Consider the following 24195-nt stretch of genomic DNA (forward strand, 5'->3'; position numbering starts at 1 on the left):
TGCGCATTTGGTATTAATATTTGATTGAAGGATATAAATTGTTTCCTTGATTGTAAACAGGAAAATTTTGCTAAACACATGCAATATATAAAAAGGGTGTTTTTTTTTCTGTAGTCAAATATTCTGTTACATATTAAATCTGGCATTCCAAGGTCAAATGTGTGTGCAGTCACAGATTAATATTACTGTGGTCCAGTTATGAAAGTCTGATGTGTAGTTTGCATATGTAGTCAGCCTGCAGAAACTAAACCGAAGGCTGTTTGTGTTAGTTATTACTTCGGTTGCACCATGTACTAGCTGGAGGAAATCCCACACTTGTTTATTTACTCACTGAGCAGGCATTTACTGCATACTTGCCAACTATTTGAACAACACAGAAATGAAAACTTAACATTTTCTTTGCAATATTTAATGAGCTGGTCCTCCTCTTGGTGAGATGAAGTCATAATTGGTTGACTCTTAACACAGCACAAAAAACGCTAGACCCTCAGAGAATGTGGGAGACTCGAAGCCCCTGTGTTTGTCATCCAGTGGGATTAAATGTGGAAGACCTCCTGGGCTCACCTGTGGTTGAAGGCAGTGTACCAGGACAAGGTGCACAGGAGGGTGTGGGGTCAAAGTCCGAGGGCTCGGAAATATAACACTTTATTTGCAATAATGAACATACTCTATTTAACATGGTGAATTTGGAATTATGAAAAAAAACAGAAATAACTACAAATAACATCCAGTATATGGTAATATCTCACTACCCTTTTGACTTACTGTGTATACTTGAAATGTTTCAAAATGTACCTCACCTGGGCCCAGTCTTACAGTCCCAGCCCTTGACCTATGCATGCTTGGTCTTGCAAACCCAGCTCTAGAACTGGCTGAGCTACTTTAAGGCTCAGGTCCTCGGTAACCACTTGAAACATCTGTGGCTTCAAGTAGCACCATACACCCACTAATAGGAGCTATGTTGGCACCTTCAGTTACTTTCCTTTTTCTTATTTTTTGTCCTTTCTAAATATTGCATATTGACCATCCATTATAGAAAGAAGGACCTTGAATCAATATAGTGAAGACTAAATAAAACATGGATGGAAGCACAGCAGTTTTACACCCTGGAGAGGACAGGAACCCTGGCAACTGTAGTTGGCACAGTCCTCTGGCGGTCTAGTACTTGTCCTGTTCACAGAGCTGAAATTCTCCGTTGAGGTGCTTCTTTTTCTTCTACTCAGCCCCTTTGCAAAGGGTACTGATGAGGTTTTGAACAGATTTCAATGTTGCCTGACCGCTGAGCATGGGGCAGAGATTCCAAAGTGCTTATCTTTTTTTATAGTTCAACTGTAATTTTTTAAAAGACCCTTCTCTACTCAGAAAGCATTCTAAAGCCTGCTCTTAAAATCTCAGGAAGAATGTAATTTATATTGATAGTACATTTCATTTGACATTCAAAATAAACTCTATTCACTCACATTAAAAATGTGCATAAAATCCTCAAACCCAGGCTCCTCATTTAGCCCAGCATTCTGTAGCTTTGTGAACTGCCAGAGCAAGAATTCTTGCTGCTGGAGGGGCCCTGAGTAAGCTGCACCCCCACCAGAGTGGAGGGCGACGCTCCTGCTGGCTGGTCAGACAAGGAGGAGCGGTCCTCCAAGCGGCCAGCCTGCTTTCCTGCCCTCCTGGCATTGCTGCTGGCTGCCGACACTGTTGTCTCTTCCCGAGTTGCCTTGGAGTTGGCTTCCTTGGTCAGTCTGATCCCATTAATCTATCGTATGCCCCCAATTTCTAACTGATCCACTCTTTTTTCTGATGTGAGCGTGGTTTCCCCATTCAAGTCCATATTTTAACTCACGGCAGTCCTTCATATCTGCTAAGGATTAGTGAGAGCTGGCTAGCCAGACTAGCTTTTTAGTTCCTGAGACAGTTCTGATCATCTTCTGTACTCAGCGCCCGTAGGAGTGGTTTCACATGGGGAGCCCCGTGGCCGGGGCTGGGCCCCTCCTCCTTCTCAGGAGGCAGACTTGTGCGGGTTGCAGTACAGAAGCATCCAAGGGAGCGGGCTTTCCTGTTTTACCTTCACTGATTCTCCCTGCTCCACGAGGCACACACATCAGGGCAGAGCGGGACATGACAGAATGGTCATAACTAACGTGCAGGCAGGGCTTGCTGTGTCCAGACAGCATTCTAAGCAGTTGACGCGGGTTAACACAGGTCAGCCCAGCTCTGAGGTAGACATGTGCTCTCAGGAGCCCTGTCTCACTCCAGAATGTTTGCATGTGTCTTCCCCCTTGTTTTAAGGAAATTAATGATATGAAACATGATAGCTGTTCCAAGATTGTTTTCTAAATCCATTACTTCTGTGTCATAAAGAGTTATAAAGTCATTAAGGTGTTGCTAATTGTAGTTGATTTAGACGGTATTGTATATCAAGTATGCCAAGTATCTGAGAGGTACTTATTCCAGAAAAATGGCAAGACAAAATGAAACAGTGGCTTTACTGACGATGACAATTTAGAATGAAACGGATTCGGCCTTGCTCGTTCCAGTCCCCTGCAGATACAGCAACTACAAACGTAGTGGAGAATTTTCCTTAGGAGCTTCCCTTGTTCTCACCACTGTGCCTCTCTCCCCAGCTTAGGTGTCTCGTTTTCTTTCAGGATGTAAAAGTTCTTGCAAGTGTTTAGAATAACACTGCTGTTCACGAGCATCTGTAAATGTGTTGGGAGAGAGGTGACAGTTAGAATAATATATTGGTACTCACAGTGGTAGATACCAAGGAGATGGCTCCAGCAAAAATAAGCGGTGTGTAGGTAGTGGATTCTAACAACAAAGCTTTCAGTTGTTGCTTCGGCACGTTGCACACCTAGTCAGATCCACTGGGATTGTAAGGACATGTGCTTAGAGGTCTTTCAGGAGCCTTCTCTAAGACAAACAAAGGAGCTCAAATAATGGTATTTATTCGAAGGAATTCTGGGCAATTCTCAGCATAATTCATTTGGGGATAAAAAGGTTTGTTTTTTTTTTTTTGGTTTTTAATGAAGAACTAATAAGGAAGCAAAGTTTAATGAAAATGTAAAGAATGATAATAGAGTGTAACATTACATTGTTAAAATTTTATCCAGCCTTTTCTTTTTCATAAAAGAAAAAAGAATCTTAAATCATTCCTAACTTCAGTGAAAATTTAATTGTTTCCTAGAGAAAATGATTAGGACTTTGTTTAAAGTCATGGCTAGCTAATACTTTCATCTCTTTTTCCCTCTAATTCTTTCTTTGTTCCTCAAACTCAGAATATGGAACAAACCTTCTTTCGCACACTGTCTCCATCTGAGCATGAACATTTCGATGGGTTTGAAACTCGTTTCTGGAACAGTTGAGTATTTTTGGGAACACTCAGGGGTGGCACTTGGACTCATGGGACTTGGTCCTGCAGCCCTGGGCTGCTCACAGGAGCCGCAGGCCTGGGCCCGTGCTGAGAACTGTTGCTGATGAACAGAGCGCTTGGAGAGACGTGCTGTAAGGCAGCGTGCTATAACGACGTTATGGCTATTAGCTTAATTTTTTACATTTGGTTTTGGGGGAATGTTACTAAGAACATAATGACTAGATAACCAGTAACTTTTCTCGGGTCACATTATGGTCTTTAGCACCTTATGGTAGACACTTCCAGGTGTTCAGGTGGAGAAAGGACCACCATGAGCTAATGTTCCATTTACACCAGGCCCTGTTAATAGCTGTCTTTCGAAGGCTCACAGAGTGCCGACCACAGTGTTCAGTCTCCGGCAGGCATGGGCAGAACCGCCCCATAGTGGTGAAATCGTCACTGAGAACAGCCTGGATGGCTGGTGGCGGGCTCAGTCCTATTCGGCTCCATTGTGTATTTCTGTCACCGTGCTTTCTGACAGCTAGTCTGTGTACACCGAGACAGTTGATGGATTGTCTGGAGTATTTTTGTCTCGGCTAAAAAAAGTTAACTTAATTCAATTCTGTAAGTTCAACAACAGGTGTCTTTCATTAAAAAAAAACAACCCTGATATTCTTGTGTTTGACCCTAGCCGACCTCATTCTATTTTAAAAATAATTATTTATTGGTTTTAGAATGAGGAAGAGAGAGCAGAAGAAACATTGATTTGTTGTTCCACCCTTCAGTGCATTCATTGGTTGATTCTTGTATGTGCCCAGACCAGGGATTGAACCCGAAATGTTGGCATATCTGCATGACCCTGTAATGCAGGGAACCCAATAGATGTGGTTATTGTCATTTTAATTTTCTCATGGCACACTCATTTTTCTACAGACACAGGACAAATTAGCTACAATTATTCTTTTTTCACTCTTTGTGATAAGAATGACCAGATACACTACCTTTCTCATTTCCTGCCTTTACTCTCTCTGTCTTAATTTTGACTAATTCATAGATTAGTATGCCAGGAATACTTTTCTGCATGGTTCATATCTATATTCATATCTGGATTATACAAATTTTTATTAATCTGTCATAAAACTAATTTTCATGTTCCTGCATAATTAGTCCCTGTTCAGTTTCCCGCTATGGTGAATAATGCCATGAATACCCTTGTGGTCCGTGCATATTCATGCTTCTCTCCTCGGGGTAGATTCTAATGTCGACTTGTCCTTTTTTTCCTCCCCTCACCGCCCCCGCTTTCACCCTCCTTCCCGTCTTCCTCCTCCTCCTTTGACACCTTAGCATTTGGGGGGGGAATTTAAATATTGCATGACTGTGCCCCATTTGCTGTTCACAAGTGGAAGAGAAGGGAAGCGGGTGAACATACATCGCGTGCTCACCATGTCCCCATGGTGGCCTTTTACGGGACACGCGGTGTTTGAGGAGGACGCTAAGCACTCCTCCTTGTGCAGCAGATGACGTGTGGCCCAGGGAGGGTGTATGACTTGGCCAGTCATGGAGCTGGTGGGAATCGAAGCTAGAAGTCCCATCCAGGCACGCCTGTTTTCTTTGTGTTGAGTTGAAGTCTGTGGGAAGATTTATGTTAAAAAGCACATTTTCCCATCATATTCATGTGCATGTGAACTATATCTAACAAAGCTTTTTTTCCAAATTGGTGTATAAATTATATATAATCAAATGCACAGATCTTAAGGGTAAGTTTGCTGTGTTTTGACCGTCGTATGTTCTCATGTCACCACTTCTCGGAACAGAAATGCAACACTGTCCTCCTGTGCCCCTTCCCAGGCCCCGCCCCCTCGGCCAGGCAGCCACTTGCTGATTTCTGTCACCACAGGTCAACGTTGCTTTTTCTGGAATGGCGTGTAAGTGGGACCGTGTACCATCTATTCTTTCACGTGGATGTTGTGTGGCTGTAGGGCTCTCTTTGGGGATGGAAGGAGGTGGTATTGGTGTGTGCGGGGCAGGCTGCCAACCGAACTGAAGTTCTAGAACAAGTGGTGGCTGAGCATCACCTGAAAGAAAGGAGCAGAGAGGGGGACATGTTTCATATAAACTATGTCTCTGCCATGTAGGTGCTCTCTCCATCTGACTGCTGAAATACCTGAGACTCAGCAGGAGAACTAACAAGGCTGATGTTCCACAGCTAACTAGCAGTAAAGCCAGGACTTAAAGTTTGGAGCCTGGCCTATTTATCCTGAAGCCTGTGCGTGCTTTTCCCACACGCTAAGTTTTTTTTTTCCTTGTAGAAGCAAAAAAAGAAAATGTTAAACGGCCCACCTCACTCTGATGACCCAGGCTGGGGAAGCCGCGGGTCGGGGTTATCAGCCCAGGCAGCAGAGCGAGCTCCCTGGAGAGGGCCCAGTGGAGCAGGGCGTCAGCCGAGCTGGGGAAGTGGCCTCACTCCTGGCCTGCAGCCCTCCTGGGCGGTTTCGTAACTGGACCTAAGGCAGCCCGATTCCTTCCTGCTCCAAAGACCTCCAGGATTCAAGGGCCAACACGTGTGCTTTTGGCCAGGCTTTTGGTGAGACTTGGCCAGGGACTTCAAGGTTTGTGTTGGCGAAGAGGATCGGATCGTTAACGCTTTTCTCTTTGCGGAAACTCCTCAGCATTTATATCAGAATCGCTTCTCCTCCGTGCAAGAAAACATCCAGCCTCCTCAGGGGCTAGTGGTGGTTCCACACCATCGTCCTCTGCTTGCCGCATCCCCTAAGCACGGTCTATGGTGGAGGCGAGAAACAGGCTTGGGGCAGAGAACAGAAATGAAATTCTGTGTCGCTGCGATGAGTTAGAGGTGCAGGGGAGGGCTCTAGAAGTCATTACGTGGAATGAGTAATGTGACGTTGGTTTAGGTGGGATGTGAGGGACTACAACGCTGTTTATAGGGATAAAAATGAAAGCCCTTAAGGGGGAGAAAACTGTACTTGAACAATGATTAAAATAAAAAAATAAAAAATAAATGTAAAAAAAAAGAATGCAAAAAAAAAAAAATGAAAGCCCTCTAAGCATCCGGGCTCAAAGAATATGCTTAGATTATTTTATGATATATAGATTGAATTCCAAATCAACTGTTTGCTAAATATTTCCTCATCTCAGATAAATTAGGAATAAAATTGGATACTTAGAAAATTTTCTAAACTTTGAAACAAGGAGAGCTTAAAGGAATTTTCATGACTTCATTATAAAATATGTGACAAAAGTATTCATAACAAATAGGAAAATAAAAATCTAATAATATGCTTGTTATATAAAGAGTTAACATTTGCCACAGGAATGAACTGGGACAGGGTAAAGGATTCAGAAACAGACTCAAGTAAATATGAGAATTCAGTATATGACAAGGATGGCATTTAAATCTGTGGGATGAAATTAGAGTATTCGATATGTATTGGAATACTTGGTCCAGCATCTGGGACCAAACACTGAAGCTCTGTGTCACTCCTTAAACCAGAAGAAGCACAGGTGGATAACATAGTTAAGTTGGAACGCCGTGAGCAGCAGGCTTGTGTTGCAGGTACCAGCACGGATTCTGGGGTTCGCCAGCCTGGCCTGCTGCCCACCGCTGCCCACCACTGGCTGTGTGACCTCGGTCGGGTTCCTCAGCCGCTCGTTCTGTAGTTTCCTGGAGTGGGAAGATAGCATTGGGTTGGCCAGAAAGTTCATTTGTTTGTTTTTCCATAAGTGGTTCTAGTAGTGCTTAGCTGTCTTTAACCCCATGGGAAACGATTTTGTTAGGTTGCATTGTGACAGCTGCTGTATCAACTTGCATTTAAAAAAATCAAAATCGGTGAATTTTTGTGTAGCCATTTTAATACTGAAGATGGAAGAAAATATGCAACATTTTCATTACATTATGCTTTATTATCTCAAGAAATGTAGAAACACAACCGAAATGGAACACAGATTTGTGCAGTGTGTGAGGAAGGTGCTGTGACTGATCGAACACGTCAGAAGTGGTTTGTGAGGTTTAGTGCTGGAGGTTTCTCTCTGGTTGTGGAGACTGTGGAGATGCTCCACACTCGGGTGGGCCGCTTGAAGTTGGTAGCAGTTAAATCAGGACATTAGTCGAGAACAATCAATAATATACTATGTGGGAGATAGCCGGCATGCTCAAAATATCCTAATCAGTAAAGTTATTGGTGAAAATGAAAAATGTGTCTTTTATTTTATGGAAAAAACCCTAAATAAGTGGACTTTTTGGCCAACCCAATTCTTAGTTTCCTGGAGCTACTGTAACAAATTACCAACTTGGTGTCTTCAAACTGCAGAAGCTTATTCTCTCCGTTCACTTCTGCAGACTAGAACCTGAAATCAGGATGTTTGCTGGGCCATTGCCTGCTCCAAAGGCTGCTTCTGGCTTCCGGGGTGCCTGGTGTTCCTGGGCTGGTGGCAGCGTCACCCTGTCTCTGCCTCCCCCGCACCCACTTCTTACCTCCTCCCTGTGTCTCTGTGCGTCCTCTCCTCTTCATCTAAGAACATCAGTCCTTGACTTCAGGGTCCACCTCGTCTAGTATGACCTCAACTTAGCTAATTATATTTGCTAACACCCTGTTTCCAAATAAGGTCACATTCTGCGGTGCTGTAAGGACTTGAGTTTTGGGGGGACATGGTTGGACTCGCCACAACGGCCATGCTTCCCTTCGGGGAAGAAGCAGTGGCTTGGAGAACAGTGGGGTCGGTAAAGGCAGGGGGTGGACCCAACACACACCCCGTTGGGAGCTGTGTGTCGTATGCACAGAACAGAGGCACACCACAGAGGCCAGAGAGACCTTGACTGGTCATGTGAAGGCCTCACCTTTGGCAAACAGCACCCGCTGTTTGAACATCTGGAAGTGAAGGAAGAGATCGTTAAAATAGGGAGGGAGTGGATAGAAAAACGAAGAAAGCTTTTCAAAGAGAGAAACTTACTTAGCCATAAGTAATATTGAAAGAGAAGGCCAGAATCCCAGGCCATGATGGAGAAATTGAGATTTTTAAAAAGGTTCTATTATTTGGCTTCAGGAGATTATGGTATTATCTGAAACACCATGAAAAAAATGTGTATGGATATGTACATGCTCTGGAAAGAGGGTTCAGAACTCTTATTTGATCCACACCGGTGTCTGTAACCACAAGAAAATAGTTAAAATAGTCATCTTTTCAGATAAAAAGGCAAGTGGCCCTCCCCTTATAAACACTCTGGGTTAAAGTTTACCTCTGTAACGTGTGTTGTATACAAACGGGAAGATATTTCTGAATGCATGTGTCTGCTGCACGTGGGTGCTTTGTGCGCACTCACGTCCCTCCCGTCACCTCCGCATTTCCCTGCTGCTCTACGGCGGAGGAGACTCGGCGGCAGCAGCAGCATCTTCCCGCTGGGTGTCCGCTTCCTCAGCTCCCTCCGCTTCGGGAGCCCTGCCATTTAGGCTCGTCTCCAGCAGTCTGCCTAACGTACGGTCGTCAAGGGTTCTGTCCGCACGTCCAGGGACAGTTGCCAGCCCCCAGGGTTCTCAGCCTGTTGGCAGTACCGAACACCGCTGACCTGGCCTTCCTTCCTGCAACACTTTCCTCATTTGGCCGTCAGGATTTCACACTCTGACCTTACCTGCTGCGGCTTCCTCGAGTCCTTCGCAGAGCCAGCCTCCCCTTTTGTTCTTTGTGACAGTGGCTCCAGGCTGGGTCCTCACCCTATTTTCCTTCCCCACAGATGCCGCTGCCCAGGGGAGCACACTGTTCCTTTGGTTTTCCCCTCTTATCTTCCTGAATATCTGTAACACAAGTTAAAGTTTCCCTCCACATGACCCTTTAATCCTGTTCCAGGCAGGGCATTCAGTTCGTTTATTGCACGGTGGTTGTCCTTTTGCAGTTTCATCCCTGTTGGCTCATACTCCCTAAGGACAGTGGCTGACTGGTAATTTGGGCCTGGTGGGAGGGGCTGGAGCAAAGCCCAGGGCCCACCTTGTGCCCCTCCTGGTGGGTTGGGGCCATAGGGGGATCTCCCCTTGGATTCACTTTGCCACTGCCCCTGCCCAGCACCACCACGTGGTCCTGCTCCTCAGGATGCCCCCTTATCTCTTGCAGGCGCCACCCTCTCCCATTGTCCATCGTTCCTAGTAGTCACCCAACCGCAGCGTGTGGGGGAAAGCTAGGAGGCAGCTTTCGGGGGCCAACCAGGCCTCCTGGGTCTATTGCTGTCTGCGTCCCACCCAAGTCAGTCCTCTGCCCTGGTGGCCAGCGCAGGGCTGGCAGTGGTATGTAGGAGGAGAAAGCCTTTCTGGGCCCATCTGTAGCACTTTTCCACCCTGGGCCTCTCTTCTCCACCGTCGGGGACCTTGCTGTGTCCTTCTCCCCGGGGTTTCCCGTGTGTTTACTGCTCCTCTCTCAGGTCCACCAACCGCCTCTCTTTTCAGGCAACGTACAGACTGGGGGCTCAGAAAAAGCAGCCAGCAACATGTTAGTCCATGAGTGAAAACACTGAGAACTCTCAAAAACTAGAGCCACAGATGAATGCGTTCAGTAATATTTTCCCATCAGCTTGTATGCTATGCAGTCTCTATCTTGAAGACTCACAATAAAACTTTTGACATTGGGAAAAATGAGCTTAATGCAAATTAAGAAAAAATTGAAGTACCTTAAAAGGAAAGATCTTTGCTCAACTAACATTTGGAAAGAGATTGTGATTCACTAACAATAAAAGAAATGAGATTCAGAGTAACAACAGCATATACCGTTAATACAACAAAATATCAGAGACTTAAAAAAATAGATATTCCCAGTGCTGGTAATATTCAGGGAAATGACACATTTTCATTTACGATTGATGGACATCTAATTTGACTTAGCTCTTTTAGAAATTACCTAACTTACCCCTAGAGTTTAAAAATGATTATTCCTTTGATGTCATAATTCTGTTCCTGGTATTCTAACCTAGCAATTTTTAACTGGTGTGCCACAAGAATTTTTAACACATGCAATGCCTGACTGTTTAGTCAGGGGCACTGTCCTCTTTTCCCTGAGATCAGTGGTCCCCGACCCTTTTGGCACCAAGGACCAGTTTCGGGGAAGACAATTTTTCCACGGACCAGGGTGGGGACGGGGCAGGGCAGGGAGAGGAGGCAGAGTTCAGGTGATAATGAAAGCAAAACTCTAATGCTTACCTACCACCTGCCTCCTGCTTGCTGCTAACAGGCCATGGGGTTTGGGGACCCCTGCCCTAGACTGACAAATCAAAAAATGACAACAGCCAACAGAACAATAGCTGTCCCGTGTGAACGAATCAAAATTATCCTTAATTTTTTTGTCAGATTGGCAAAAAAATGTATTCTTCAGGGTGCTACAGAATTTTAGTAATTAGTTTATATGTGCCATGAGATAAAAAAGGTCGAAAATCGCTATTCTTACCTAAGGGAGGCTTGAGTGTGCAAAACATCTTTAGGCACAAAAAATGCATCGAAGTGTTATTTATAACACTAATAACAACAGTGATAGCACGTGGAAATAGCCTAACTAATTTCAGGGGAGTTGTTAAACAGATTGTGGTCTATTAACCCAATGGAATATTTTGAATTTATTAAAATAATTATTTTATATGAAAGCATGAAAAAGTTCTATAACATGTTGAGTGAAAAAGGTAAAACAGTTTATGTAGTATTATGTTAAAAATTTACACATAATAAAAAGGTTAGAAAGAAAATAATTGTAATGTTAGTAGTACTTGATTTTATTTTTCTTTTTCATTAGGTCTAATGTCTTGGGGAAATTTTTAGTTAAAAAACTACACAAGTCTGTCTAGGTTTGGTTGACTCAAGGTTTGGTTCAGAAATGATAATAAAATAATCAAAGTTAATAGCATACACATGTCATAAAAGAGAAATCTTTCCAATATAAAAGAACTTACTTGTATAAGTTACAATGATCTCAAGTTATAAGTTACAATGATCTATTTTCCAAAGAAGGGTTGAATATGTTTGTTTTTAGTCTGGATAACTAGAATGTGATTTTTCTTAGTGGGAAGAAAATGATAATGTTAGCCAGTAAATTATTAAATTACTCTAATGTTCTTCAATAATTTTGTTATCACTTTAAAACCATTTTTAAGGTTATACAATGTATTTTAATAACTTTTTCCCCTTCAGTGCATGGTGCTTTCTCAATTTCAGGAAACGATGTTTCAGTGAACTTTCGTTGAAATGTAGTGTATGTAGAGAGAGTGTGTAGATCATTAGCAAATGTAAGAACTGTCGGGGGGGGGGGGGGGGGGAGGTGCACACCTGCGTGACCAGCCCCCAGAGCGCGTGTCAGGTTGTCACTGGCACTCCCAAAGCCCCTCCCTCCGCCTCCTCCCCGCGGCCCACACCTGCCGAGGACTCAATTTTATAGCAAAATCTAAGACGTGAATATTCATGTCATCATTTTTCATCTTTGCCAATCTTCGAATGTATTTATTCTTGCCTTTTCTCTATTTTTAAATTAAATTTTTGTTTTATTAAAATAGCACATACATCCTGTTTTACAAGTTAAGTAGCAGTACGAGTCTCATAACACCACAAAGGAATTTCCTGCTCTACCTCTTTCCACTTTTCAAGCCCCTTCTCCCCAGAGGGGGGGACCCCTTCAGTATTTTTTCCAATGGGACATTTTCATGTTTCATAATGATAGTTATATACTGCTCTTCTTCATTAACCAAATTTAGGTGTTTTTAGTTGACTTCCTATTATAGTAAATGAGGATTTAACTCTCTTATACCAGCATTTCTGCTACTCCCCTGTCATATTCCAATATATTTACATTATTTTTTTTTTGTAAAATGAATATTCTCTGTTAACATTCTGTCCCTATGTCAATAATATTTAGTATTACAGGACACTGTGACTGGGGGTATTTTTTGCTTTTTGTTCATGATGTCAATACTTGTCTTGGCTTTCATGGTTTTCCCTGTAAAGCCTCTGGTGTAAAATCACATTCCCTCCTGCCCCACATCCTCCGGCTCTGTCTCTGGACAGCCACCGACTCTTGTCATCGCCCAGTCCAGTGGAGTCTTCCGCCCCGATCTTTTGTGGGCGGCTCTCCCGCCACTTTCTCAGCCCCAGGTCCCTCTGACGTTAACCTCCTCCCACCTTCCTGCACGCTTGCTCCCACGCGCTCTCATCGGTGCCTGGGCCTCTGTCCCTCTCCCTCCCTTTACCTGTCGCTTGTTAAAATCCTGTCTGGTCCACTTCCCTCCCAGCACAGCCTCTCCAGGCAGCGTCTGCCGGGGCCGTGAGTGGCTTCTGTCGTCTCATTCTCCGCAGAGAACTCTCTTCTAAGCTCCAGATCCAGCCACTTCACTGGCCATCACACATGGGAATAGAGAGTGTAAAAACAGATCTGCCATTGCGTCTGCTCCCACTCACGGTCCCATTCCCTTCTTGTGGTATCTGCCTGTGAATTAGGCGGAGGTGTTTGGTGTCCGCCTGCCCATACTCCCTTCTCCCTGCCCTGCCCCCATAGCCCATGACACCCCAGCTCCCTCCCCTTCCACAGTTCACACACACACCCAGTGCCAGCACGAGGTGCTCCCCCTCTGTCGGATGCCAGCACAGCTGCTCTCATTTCTGCGGGCCGGAAGACCAGAAGTTTTCTCCCCCTCGTGGTCCCCTCGTTTAGGCCACAGTGAGGGATAGGATGTTGGGCCGACTCTGAGATCCCAGAAAAAATAAAGTACTTTACTAACTTAGTATGCTTCGTTTGTACATGTGAGTAACTGCTGTAATAGAACACCACTGTCAAAACGTGTTAATTCTGGAAATGTTTACAGAATGAGCCCTTGAAACAAGTGTTGGAATCTACATTTTCTCCTTTATTGTTACTTTCAGATTTAAAGCCATGAGTGGGATTGTAATATGAATTTCATTACTTTCAGATTTAAAACTACATGTGTGGGATTGTAATGTGAATTTATAGGCAGAGATAATGTACCTTGTCCAAACAAGAAAGGAAAAAACACAATTGAATGTTCTCCTGCTGACTTTTATCTCTGTGTATAACCAGGACCATAAGCCTGGGTTCACCTTCCTCAGTGCTCGTGGTCCAGAGGAGCTCCGTTCGCTCAGCCACATCCCATGCGCGGGTCAGGACGCGCGAGCACGCTGACACACTGGCTGCATTTCTGTCGGCAGCACCTTCTGAAAGGAGCGCGTTCACTCGGTCTTTCTTTCAGGCGCTGTGTTAGACCCCGGGGCACAGCTGATGGAAGGTGGTGCTCCCCCTGAAGCTCAGAGCGAGACAAAGATGTGGGCGCCCCCTCCCTCGGAACCTGGCTGCTCACGGTGCGGTCGTCAGACCCCCAACACTGGCGCCCGCTGCGGGCCTGGTAGAAGTGCAGAATCTCGGTCCCAGGTGCATCGGCATCTCCGCCCAGGATGCTCATCTAACAGGCTCCCGGCCCATGCCAGTGCTGTCGGCCCACGGGCAAGGCCAGGCCAGCTCTTTGGGTGCACCAGGCACCTTTGCCTTCCCGAGCACAGCAGTCAGTGTCTGAGGACACGCTTTCTGCGCCTCCTGGAAGCTGCCTTGAGATACCTTGTCTAATGCGTAATAGATATGACAGATGTGCCTTGTCATGACAATGGAGCCCGCTGCGGAGCTCCGCCCATCGTCCGTGTCCAGAGCATGTGGGACAGAATGTGGAAAGGCTAAAGAAAGCAAGGTCGCCAGGAAGTTGCCAAGTGGTGATTGGACCTGGGACAGTTGGAAGGATAAGAACTTTCTGGGCACCCTGCATGCCTAATGCAAATGCATTAGCCCTTTATCATTCAACAATTCAGAAGAGCCAGGACCTGTTTAAGGAAGAGGGAGCTGGGGTCTGCGTTCACTCCGGATAGATGGAGTGTGAGCATAGATGGAGTGTGAGTGGTTGATGGGACGTGCGGGAAGGTAGGAGGCGCACAGCCAGCCATGGAGCTCCAGAGAGGAGCCTGGCCGGAGCGGTGCCACCTGTCGGAGCAGACTTGGTGAAATACACGAAGCCAGAGGTGTGGGTCAGACCGTTCTCAGTGCTCAGGTGAGGACGGAAGAGCCCCGAGTACAGGGTGCTGTGCGAGAAGAGCCCTCCCAGGAGCCTGCCTGCAGGGGTGCCCGGAGACGTTGTCGGCAGGCAGTTCTGGAGCTGGGGGTGCAGGATGGCTCGACTTGTGTTCATTTTTTAAGCGTGTAGGGATGATACTCCAGTAGGCCTCGTGAGGTTTGTCACTGTTGTTGGTGAGGGTGATGGCGGCCCTTTGTTTCCATTACTGGTCGGTCGTTTCTAGCTTACCAGTCCCTGCTGTGCCTTTTGTAAGGTCCTGAAGATCCTGGTGAGGGCAGTGACCGACGGGATGACTGACCGCAGTGGGGCCACTGCCGCCAGCCTCGGAGGAAAGCTGCGGGAGTTACTGGGCAGAGTCACCTCGAGAGTGACAAACGATGGGGACATCTGGAGGCTGTACGCCCACGTGTACGGGGACGGACAGAGTGAGAAGCCCGACGACAATGAGAAGGTACGTCCTTCGTCACTCCTGCCTCTTGTCTGAACACATGCGTAGTGGGCCTTCTCTCCTGATGGCTGGAGGGAAAGTTTAATGATCTGGAAGATAAGATTAATGTGCTCAAATTTTCAGTTTTGATCCAGCCTTTAACGTAAGCACTTTGAATTGTGGGCAGGTTAAGACTTGTGAGCATTCGTCTTTTCTCTGCCCATGAATTTTTCCTATACAATTGTTCTCTGTTTCCTGCCGGAGGGTCTCTAAGCTGCTCCCTACCTGCCGGAGCTGCAGCTGGCTCTCATTGTGTGCTCTGCACCCTCGCGGAAGGCTCAGTGTTGAGGGCGAAGGTAGATGGGGTACAGGGACAAAAGGGGGTTTACATCTGAGATGGGGACTCTGAGAGGGAAAAGGGAAAAGGAACTAGATAAGAATATTGGAATCAAGCTTTTCAAGTCGCTACATGAAATGCTTGGTAAAGGCCTTCCTGCTCCCCCCCTCCCCACAGTGCACCTGGTACACTCGGCAAGGCCGTGGGCCTCTTATCTCAGGATGCACGGAAACCTCCAGAGTTCCTCCAGAGTTCCCCGGGTTGGAATAACTGTGGTCTTTTCAAAACAGTCACACAAATCAAGTGTACACCTGCGTGAGTTTAGAATTAGCCACAGCACAGCTAATTGGTGGGGCTCTTAGTCGTTCTCTCTGGCCTCATCTGCCCGGCCGGCCCCTCCCAGTGCCTTGTCAGCCGGAGAACCCACACTCACCGCACACCCGCCCCTGCGTTCAGTCCTCCTGCAGCTGCCTGGGTCACGTGCCCCCTTCCTTCCATGTGTGGAATTGGGGTGCTCTGAACTCTCCCACGTGTGAGTTCCCCCCTCAAGAACCGAGTTGGGAAAGGGAGGGAGTGATGCAAATTTCTGTGAGTTTACACACGTACCAATAATTCCAAAGTTTCAGCAACTTCACATCTCATTCTTTTAACTGGCCTCTTGAGCTTCTGGCCGCAAATGGTAAGGAAACATGTGCACTTCCGGTACATTCCCAAGTCGGGCGTTTACATACTTCTGTTTGGGGGGAAGGGTCTTGGCCCAGATACATCCATGTGATGAATCACCGATCGCCATCGAATGCTCACTTTTACCCCTTCTTTGAGGAGAACGAGAGACACTGGGCTGTATCACACAGATGCTGGTTTTCAAGTTGCAATCGGTTCCATATGACTTCCAGGAAACAGAGCTGAAACGTGATTTCCACTTGTTGTTCTGAATGCTGTTCTTTTTCTTTCCTCAGGCGTTCCAGTATCTCTGTAAGGCGTACAAGTGTGACACGCAGTCCAGTGGTTGGGAGAAAGACATTACGTCATTTAAGGAAGTGGTTCAGAGAGCCTTAGGACTTGCACATGGTACTTAATGCAGCATTTGCTATTTTAGTGTATTTTTTACTGATAAGAGAAAGTATTAGTCAAAAGTAAAATTTCATTACATACGGTTTCAGATTATTTCATTATATTGAAATTGTTGTATTTAATTCAGCAAATCTTTACAGAACAACAGCTGTGCAGCAGGCACTTTCAGATAATAAGGAAGAACTAGGATAGAGGCTTAAACACTGTTTGAAGAAGTGACAGGAGGTAGAAATGAAATATGAAATTATTTAGAGATATGAAATGTGTTTACACCTGTATTTAATCTTCGTGTCACGCAGTCTGTTTGCATTGATTACATAGTTGGTTACATTTTCCTGAGTCATATTCTTTTTTTTTTTTTAAGATTTTATTTATTTATTTTATTTTTAGGGAGGGAAGGAAGGGGGAGAGAGAGAGAGAGAAACAGCAATGTGCGGTTGCTGGGGGTTATGGCCTGCAACCCAGGAATGTACCCTGGCTGGGAATCGAACCTGGGACACTTTGGTTCCCAGCCCACGCTCAATCCACTGAGCTACGCCAGCCAGGGCCCGAGTCATATTCTTTATAGATGAAAATGTGTATTCATAAAATATGTAGATATCTGGAATGCATAGCAATATACAAAGAGCATGGCATATGTAAGAGAAATAACAATATAATCAAATATCTTTGAGAAATGTAGTCGGTGATATTTGAGGGAGGGGTAGGTAACCTTATCTATAAAGTTGTATGCCTGTGGGGTAAATATATTCCAGGTAAAGGCTACTTTTAATTATTTGCATTAATGAAAACTATACCAGATAAACTCAGTGATGCGCGCTTGTGTTTCTGTCAGCTTATGGGTGGGGGGTGCCCTGGGACTGCGGTTAAAACAAAGTGCTGAAGCCGCCGTGTGAAGAACGGATCACAAGGACCGTAAAGTCCTCCTCTAAGTTCTTCTGCAAGTGACAGCGACAGCAAATAGGGGCCAGTGGGGGCGAGGAGAAGGGCAGAGCTCTGGAGTCAGGGAGGCCTGCGCTCCAGGACCCGCTCCTCCACCTACGTGCAGGTGACTTTGGGGAAGTCACGTCACCTCCCTGAGCCTTGGCTCTCTCATCAGGAAAACGAGACTACACCAGCCTAGGTTCTGCAGGTCTGCATTTCCACACACCGTATGTTTCAGACTGTAAGATGCACCCCCACCCCGCCCCCCCATTTGGGAGGAATAATGGTTGTTAATGCTGCTGTTGAGTTCTGTGTACATTTACATTGGTGAAATATGTTATTAAATATTTTACCACATTTTTTGCTTCAAAAATTTTCCCTCTATTTTCCTCTAAAACCTAGGTGCATCTTATGGTCCGAAAAATACGCTAATGTAAATGTTAATTCCTTGCTTTCTTACCCTCGCCTGGTTCCTTAGGAGGTGGAAGATCTGAGCTATGTGATAAGGGACTCAAACTAAAAAGAGAAAAATGAGGAACAAGGATAAAGTTTAACTTGCTTTTAAAGAAGTAATGATATTCAAGCAGGTTAGAAATAGGTTTAGTAGTTAATAATTCTATTTATGGCCTTTGAGATCACTGATGGAAACTACACGAATGTTTAGTTGGCTGGGCCGTCTACCCCTTGACCGACGAGGCCGCACTGCTCCGCTCGCTCGTGCAGCGGGAGTTCGGTGCAGGGAAGCTGGGTGGGGCGGCCCAGAGGCCCGCGGTGCAGGACCACCTGGGGTGGCTGGAGTCGATGTGGCCTGTGCTGGCCTCACGGCGGGCGTGTTCCAGTGCAGTTCAGTCCTGTGCCTTTGGCCTTGTGTTTGGGGAAACCCGTGCCCAGATGTCTGATGTGCATAGTTATAGCAGGGCGAGATTTGCTCTGAAGAATTTATCTCCTTCAACCTGCCAGCTCTCCACATTTCTGTGAACAGCTGGCTGAGAAACAGTCAAAGCCAAGGTATTTTCTGTGACCACCAAGCGCCGGCATTAATCCTGTCAAATGCAAACATGCAGGTTAAGGAGCGCGCTAGGGAAAAATCTGCACTTGGCACCTCAGAGTTGGTCTTAGGCTGTTTTTGGTGCTTTCTTTCATCAGGGAGGCCCTTGGAGGAAAACTAGTGTCTGTTGATTTAAGTCCTCCTTTGACTTGAATCGTTGGGTTGGCGCTTCTGCAACATTGTAAGCATATTTGAGTGGACGCTCAGCTTTAGTTTCTAGTGATGTCTTAGATTTGTGAAAGTGACCTTAACCTTGCTGCCTCTGTGTGCCAGTGTCAGTGGAAGAATCAGCCGGATTTCTCTGTTATTTTCCTTTTTATCTTCAACACCATTCTGCACCTCACCCAATGCTGAAAAGGAGCTATAACATTTAAAAAATCTCCACACCATGTATTAGCTATTGGATTGCTATTTTTAAGAGTAGCCATGTGCTCCAGAAAGCTTGATAAGGTACTGCAGTCTGTGCGTAGTGTTTGGGACCTTTCTCGGACAGTGGTGTCATTGTGTGCTCACCTGTACTGTCTGCAGGGCAGGTATCCACTCACAGTCTCAGCTATTCTGTTTTCTGGGGAAGGGCCAGCAGAAGGTCGGTCCTTCTTTGCCACCCAGGAACCTTGAAAATAATAGTGTTGCATTTTAACCTCAGTCTGGCTGGAGGGAATGCTGTTCTCCTGGGCTCCCCTGTGTGTCTGTCTTCCTATCTGGCTATCTGTGCATCTCCGTCTCAAATGCCTTTTGAAAATGGGGTCGAGGAAGGGACTAATAGAGTGTATGTTTGTCTTCTTGCTCTATTTTTGTTTTTCTCAGAATGAAAATAAAGGATTGAAAAAAGAATCAGCCCTGGCCCGGATGGCTCAGTTGGTTGGGCATTGTCCTGCAAACTGAAAGGTTGCCGATTTGATTCCTGGCCAGGGCACATGCCTGGGTTGGGGGTTTGGTCCCCAGTCAGGGTGATGTTTCTCTCCCTTTTCCTCCCTCCCTTCCACTCTCTCTAAAATTAAATAAATAAATAAGTAAATAATCTAAGAAAGGAAGAAAGGATCACAGCTGTTTCTGATATAAATTAGGAGTCAATTGGCCCAACTACCACAGCCGTGGTAGGTACAGTGTTCCTTACTAAGGGGCACAGCCATCATAACCCCCACTACTTCTGAGTTAAACCCTTTGAAAATGAGTTTAACATCGCCGATTACCATACATCCTTTCAGTCTTTAGCTGAGAAGTGTCTTAAGTCTAATTATTATTTTGAAATAGTAAAGTCAAGCCCAGTTCTCACTAGCCATGAAGATATTATGAATTAATGATAAAACTATTTTTGCCAGGCACAGGTAACCTCCACCCACTGGTTGGAGCTTGCATGCAAAAAGAACTCTATTTCCTATCCCTGGTCCAAGGCCTAGGGTGCGAGGTAGGCTTTAATTGTTGCAGTCTTTAGTGTAGTTTTCAAATGTGTGGGTATCGTTCTGTCTGTAGCGAGCATCATTCAGAGGGACAAAAACAAGACCAGGTCAGTGGAGAACTGCCAGGTGTTGTATTTTTACAAGCCCTTTGCTTGATTCTATAAAGTGTTAATAGCTGGGTCTTCTGCCAGGGAAGCTTGTGCCCCCTTCATAATTTCAATTTGTAGGGGAAGGGCTCACCAGAATGCTGGGGGCAGAGTCGTTGGAGAAGAGAGACTTCCTTCTCCCCAGGCCCTGCCGATGCTGAGCCTGGCTCAGCAGCCAGAGCCGGGCTGTGGTCACGTCCCGAAGTGCAGGCACATCGGTTGCTGATATCAGTTCTTCCAGATGGTGATGTAAGCCCTGAGTATGAAATTGTACCAAGAACTGAACCGTAAGCATCTGTCATGTCACTTCCTTGGGCCAGTGTCGTCAGCATTCGGAGTCCCCGGTAGGGACTCGGTCCTGGGGAAGCCACACTGAGGTGGGCCGCATCTGTTGGGCCCACCGTGGGCGCTTTGTGTTCGGTTTGATTTTGTCGGTTTCTGAGGAATTTCAGTGTGGACGTGTGTGTGTTTGGTGGAGGTAGGGTCTCTTCCCAGTGGTCTGGAACTCACCAAAATTCACCTATTTTCCTCAAAATTCCCTTTTTACCAATAAGGTACCCTTCTAAAAGAAAGATAAATGGGAGAATTAGGCACATAATTATCCTTTTTCCAAATTAAAAACTTTCCATGGAAAATATTTCTAAAGCCTGTTACTATAAAACCTTAATTAAATAATTGTAGGGGTTTTTTTTTTTTACCTGTGAATTATCATCAGCAGTTTGTACAGATGCTCTTCCCTGCGTTTCCCCTCCAGTGGCTGTGAGATGCAGCGAGAACAAGTCCAGTCCCCAGGAAGCTGTGCAGGCGCTGTCTTCCGTGCGGCTCCACCTCCGGGGCCTGGCGTCCAAGGCCAAGGTGAGAGCGGGAGGGGCAGCCGTCCGATGGAACCAGCCCTTAGCACCAGCCAGCTGCTCTTGAATTTCCTTTTCCGTCAGCAGTGATTTTAGGCCCACGTTACATTTAGGTGTTGGCCCCCAGGTAGATACTTGTACTGGTGAGGATCTTACTCTCTCAGTGGCTAGACCCCTCAGTGTGGGTAACTTAGGACTTGAGGCACTTAGGACTTGTAGGCACTAACACCTACAGTCCAGCCCTTCATGCTTTTTCTCAACAAAATTAAAACACTGATTTTTCGTTTATCACTTTTCCCAAAGTGGGGCACATGTGCCCCTGGTAGCGCTTGGGTAAACTTACAATCTTAATATATATTTATTTCCATGTATATTGGAAAAAGTATAAGTAGCACAACAGACTTACAATTTCATGAATATTATTGCTCATTTTTTCATTTAGAGTAATGCTCCAGTGTTTTCTTTAAAAAACGACTTTGATTGTGTGAAAACCGCTTTAGAGAAAAAATTAGTAAGTAGGTTGTCAATGAATTTGACAAGAATGGTTCAGGTAGGTGGGTGACTCAGGTTTGACACCAAACACACACACCTTCAGTTTATACACGCAGCAGTGGCCGGGGTAGGGATGCCTGCGGGGCCCAGTGAGCAGTGGGCCGGCGGGGGGCGGAGCACCTTGGAGGTAGGTTGTAGGTGCCTCTCAGAGCAATTCCTTTCACAGCAGGGGGCTCAGTTACTTTTATTTTGCCGCTTAGTTTTGGTTTTATTAAATCTTGATCATCTTCGTGGCCCCCGAGTCCTAAGCTGTAATTAATTTTCAAGTAATTAGCATAAAGTGTCTGATTTATATGAATTTGACTATGAAATATATTTTTGCTTATATACACAATGAGTAGGTTTGCTTTGGATGAATAATATACATTCACCCAGAACCCATCCTACGACATGAATGGCATAATCGATATTCATAGCAAGCACGTCGCAGAGCAGAACTCATCTGAATTCACAGGTTCACGCGTGTCGTTTGTTCACGCTTTGAGGCGGCTGGTACATCGCTAGGCGGTCAACAGAACAAACACCGCCGTTGCTGTGCCAACGCTGTGGAGTTACTATGCAAGGGGAACTGTAATTCTGCACTCTGTTTCTACATCATTTCAAAAAGATTTTCATTGTTTTGATAGTTCTGCTCTGTCCTTTATGTTGCAGCAACTTTTTACAGATGTGGCGAGCGGAGAAATCTCTAGCGAGCTGGCCGATGACGTGGCAGCTCTGGACGCCGCGGCGGCGGAGCTCCAGGACCTGAGCAACCAGCTCCGCAATCGGTACTGACCGCCCGGGGCGCTTCCGGGGAGGGCTTTGCCTCTGGGATTTCTCTGTCCCCGTGTATCTGAAAGGCGAGGTGTTGATTTTTTAAATAAATTTCTTTTTTATGACCAACGCTCTTGCTTTTGTGATTTTTCCCCCAAATATTTGAATTGCCTGAGGTACATTAAATGAAAAGTCCCCTATTTCTTTAGCTTAGTTACAGTTGAATTCAGTATTTTTATTACTTTTGATGTAATTCAGCAAAAAGGAAAAAAAATTGTAGTTTCCTTTTTAGTGTAGAGTTTATTCTCTCTCAGCTTAAAATGAATTACATCATTCTTTAGAAAAACTTGGTTCAAACCAGGGGAAAAAAATCACATACTACAAGATTGTGGAATCATTAGATTGTCTGCTTTATTATCCAAAAGTGATAAAAGAGTATATTTGGTGATGGAAACCTTTACAGTCCTTGAGATTTTGTATCTGTGTCAGAACGATACCGGCTTGGCTAAATCAGGAATGTGGGCATGGTTTAACTTCTAAGTCAAGAAAATGCAAGAAAAAAATGAGCCCACTTTGGTTTCAGCCATCAGCCACCAGTGCCCCGGCTGAGCCTCACCGTGTGCCCCGCCAGCCCTGAAGAGGGTTGTTCAGTAAGGTTGTTGTGAGTGAAGACAGCTACAAATGGTGCCATGTTACAAAATGCCAAAGTGAAATGCTTTCTTAGTAATGTCTATGGAAACAAATATTGAAGGCAGCAGCTGAGCTTAATAATCTTACTAGAAAACCATAGTGAGGAATTCTCAGTTCTGGCTTGGGTTGTTGAATTTTGGGTTCCGTGCACAAGTCATTGGACCCTTGCTTCTTTCCATGTTATTTTTTTTATAAGATGTTTATAATTTCAATTCCTTGCTTCTTTGGAAGTTTCAACTGCCTTTTGGGATTTAATCCATAACTGTATTCCATAAGTAGAAACATTGTAAACATTAGAAAAGCAGTCTTTAAAAGCTTTCATCAGCAGATTATGGTTACGAATGCTTACCAGTGCTCTCATTCCTCAGCCACTTGCTCGTCTCATACTGGCCTAAAAAAAAGTTGACGTATGCCCCAGAGCAGTTCTTCCTACATGAGACACAACAACTATGGGAAAGACCAGGAAAATGAGGTGGTAGTGTGAGTTAACAGTAAACATTCACTCGAATCTTTTATGGAAGCCATTGGGGAATAGGTGGGTAAACCGCTGGAGGAAGGGAGGGAGGTTTTAAGATTAACTCTGTCTCTACCTAGTTGTGAGCCTCAACAGGAAACAGGTAGATACTGAAGCAGTACAAAGATTGCGGGAAACAAACAACTGAAGAAGAGCTAACCAGTTTCAGAAGTGTGTAGTTCTCAGCTTATTCCCCTTCGGGTGCGAGGTGGAAGGGCACCAGTGAGTGTGCCCCGTCCCAAACCAAGTGACAAGAGGGTTAAAGGGCTGTCCCCTTCCCGTCCTGCTCTCCGACTCTGTGCTGGACCAACGTCTCTAGGATGCTGCGTATGCCCTCTTTCATCCTGACCTCACAAAGGAGAGATTTAATAGATGTCTTCTTTTTTTAAGTCATAAACCTGTTAGCTATGTTTAATAATCTTATGTGAATGTTTAACAAAACTGAAGAAAACGTGTGGGGAGGCACTATGGCAAAGTAGGAGAGGCTTGGGTTTTATCAAAACCTCATCTCTATCTACCACCTCCCAAGACTTAACACTCAGGTACTGGATTCCTTCATCTGTGAAATGAACGTGGTGAGAACAGGGCCTTCCACCAACTTCTGAGGATGTTTTACAGACTTTGACCCAGCTTTAGAGCCAGTGACTCAGTATCTGTTTAAACAGCTATGTTCATTTACTCTAAGATCTCTGCTGCTTTATAATGCTATGGTATGATTTGAATATTTGCTATTTCCAAATGCCTTATCTTTTCTAAATTTCAGCTTTTATTTTCTAGTGTTAATGTTTGTTTTCAGAATTACTTTTTTGCTTCATCAACTAAAAATCTATAGATGTGATCCTCTCATCTTTGCCATGTTCCTAGCGTGAACAGTAATGCTAACAGGTACCAGTTTCTTAGTTCTCACAACACACTAGGCAGGTCTGTGCATCACCAGGAAACTAAAGGTCGCAAACTCTGGAAAGAGAAACAGCCAGAGTTCAAAGGCGGCTAATGCCCGCATTGTCATTGACTCTACTGGGGCCA

The 24195-nt window shown here is 45.2% G+C and overlaps 1 protein-coding gene across 2 annotated transcripts in view; it reads left to right on the plus strand.

The window, feature by feature from the left end:
* Window positions 1-22095, plus strand: part of TTC27 (tetratricopeptide repeat domain 27) — a 139198-nt gene extending 117103 nt beyond the window's left edge. For both annotated transcript variants that reach the window (XM_028515689.2, XM_036027826.1), the window contains 4 exons: window positions 14707-14904; window positions 16177-16288; window positions 20564-20664; window positions 21864-22095. In XM_028515689.2, the coding sequence (XP_028371490.1) occupies window positions 14707-14904; window positions 16177-16288; window positions 20564-20664; window positions 21864-21986 (534 nt within the window). In that variant the 3' untranslated portion in view covers window positions 21987-22095. The remainder of the gene's footprint in view (window positions 1-14706; window positions 14905-16176; window positions 16289-20563; window positions 20665-21863) is intronic.
* The last annotated feature ends 2100 nt before the right edge of the window (window positions 22096-24195 follow it).

The sequence above is a fragment of the Phyllostomus discolor genome, chromosome 6 (assembly GCF_004126475.2).
Source record: "Phyllostomus discolor isolate MPI-MPIP mPhyDis1 chromosome 6, mPhyDis1.pri.v3, whole genome shotgun sequence".
NCBI classification, from domain to species: Eukaryota; Metazoa; Chordata; class Mammalia; order Chiroptera; family Phyllostomidae; genus Phyllostomus; species Phyllostomus discolor.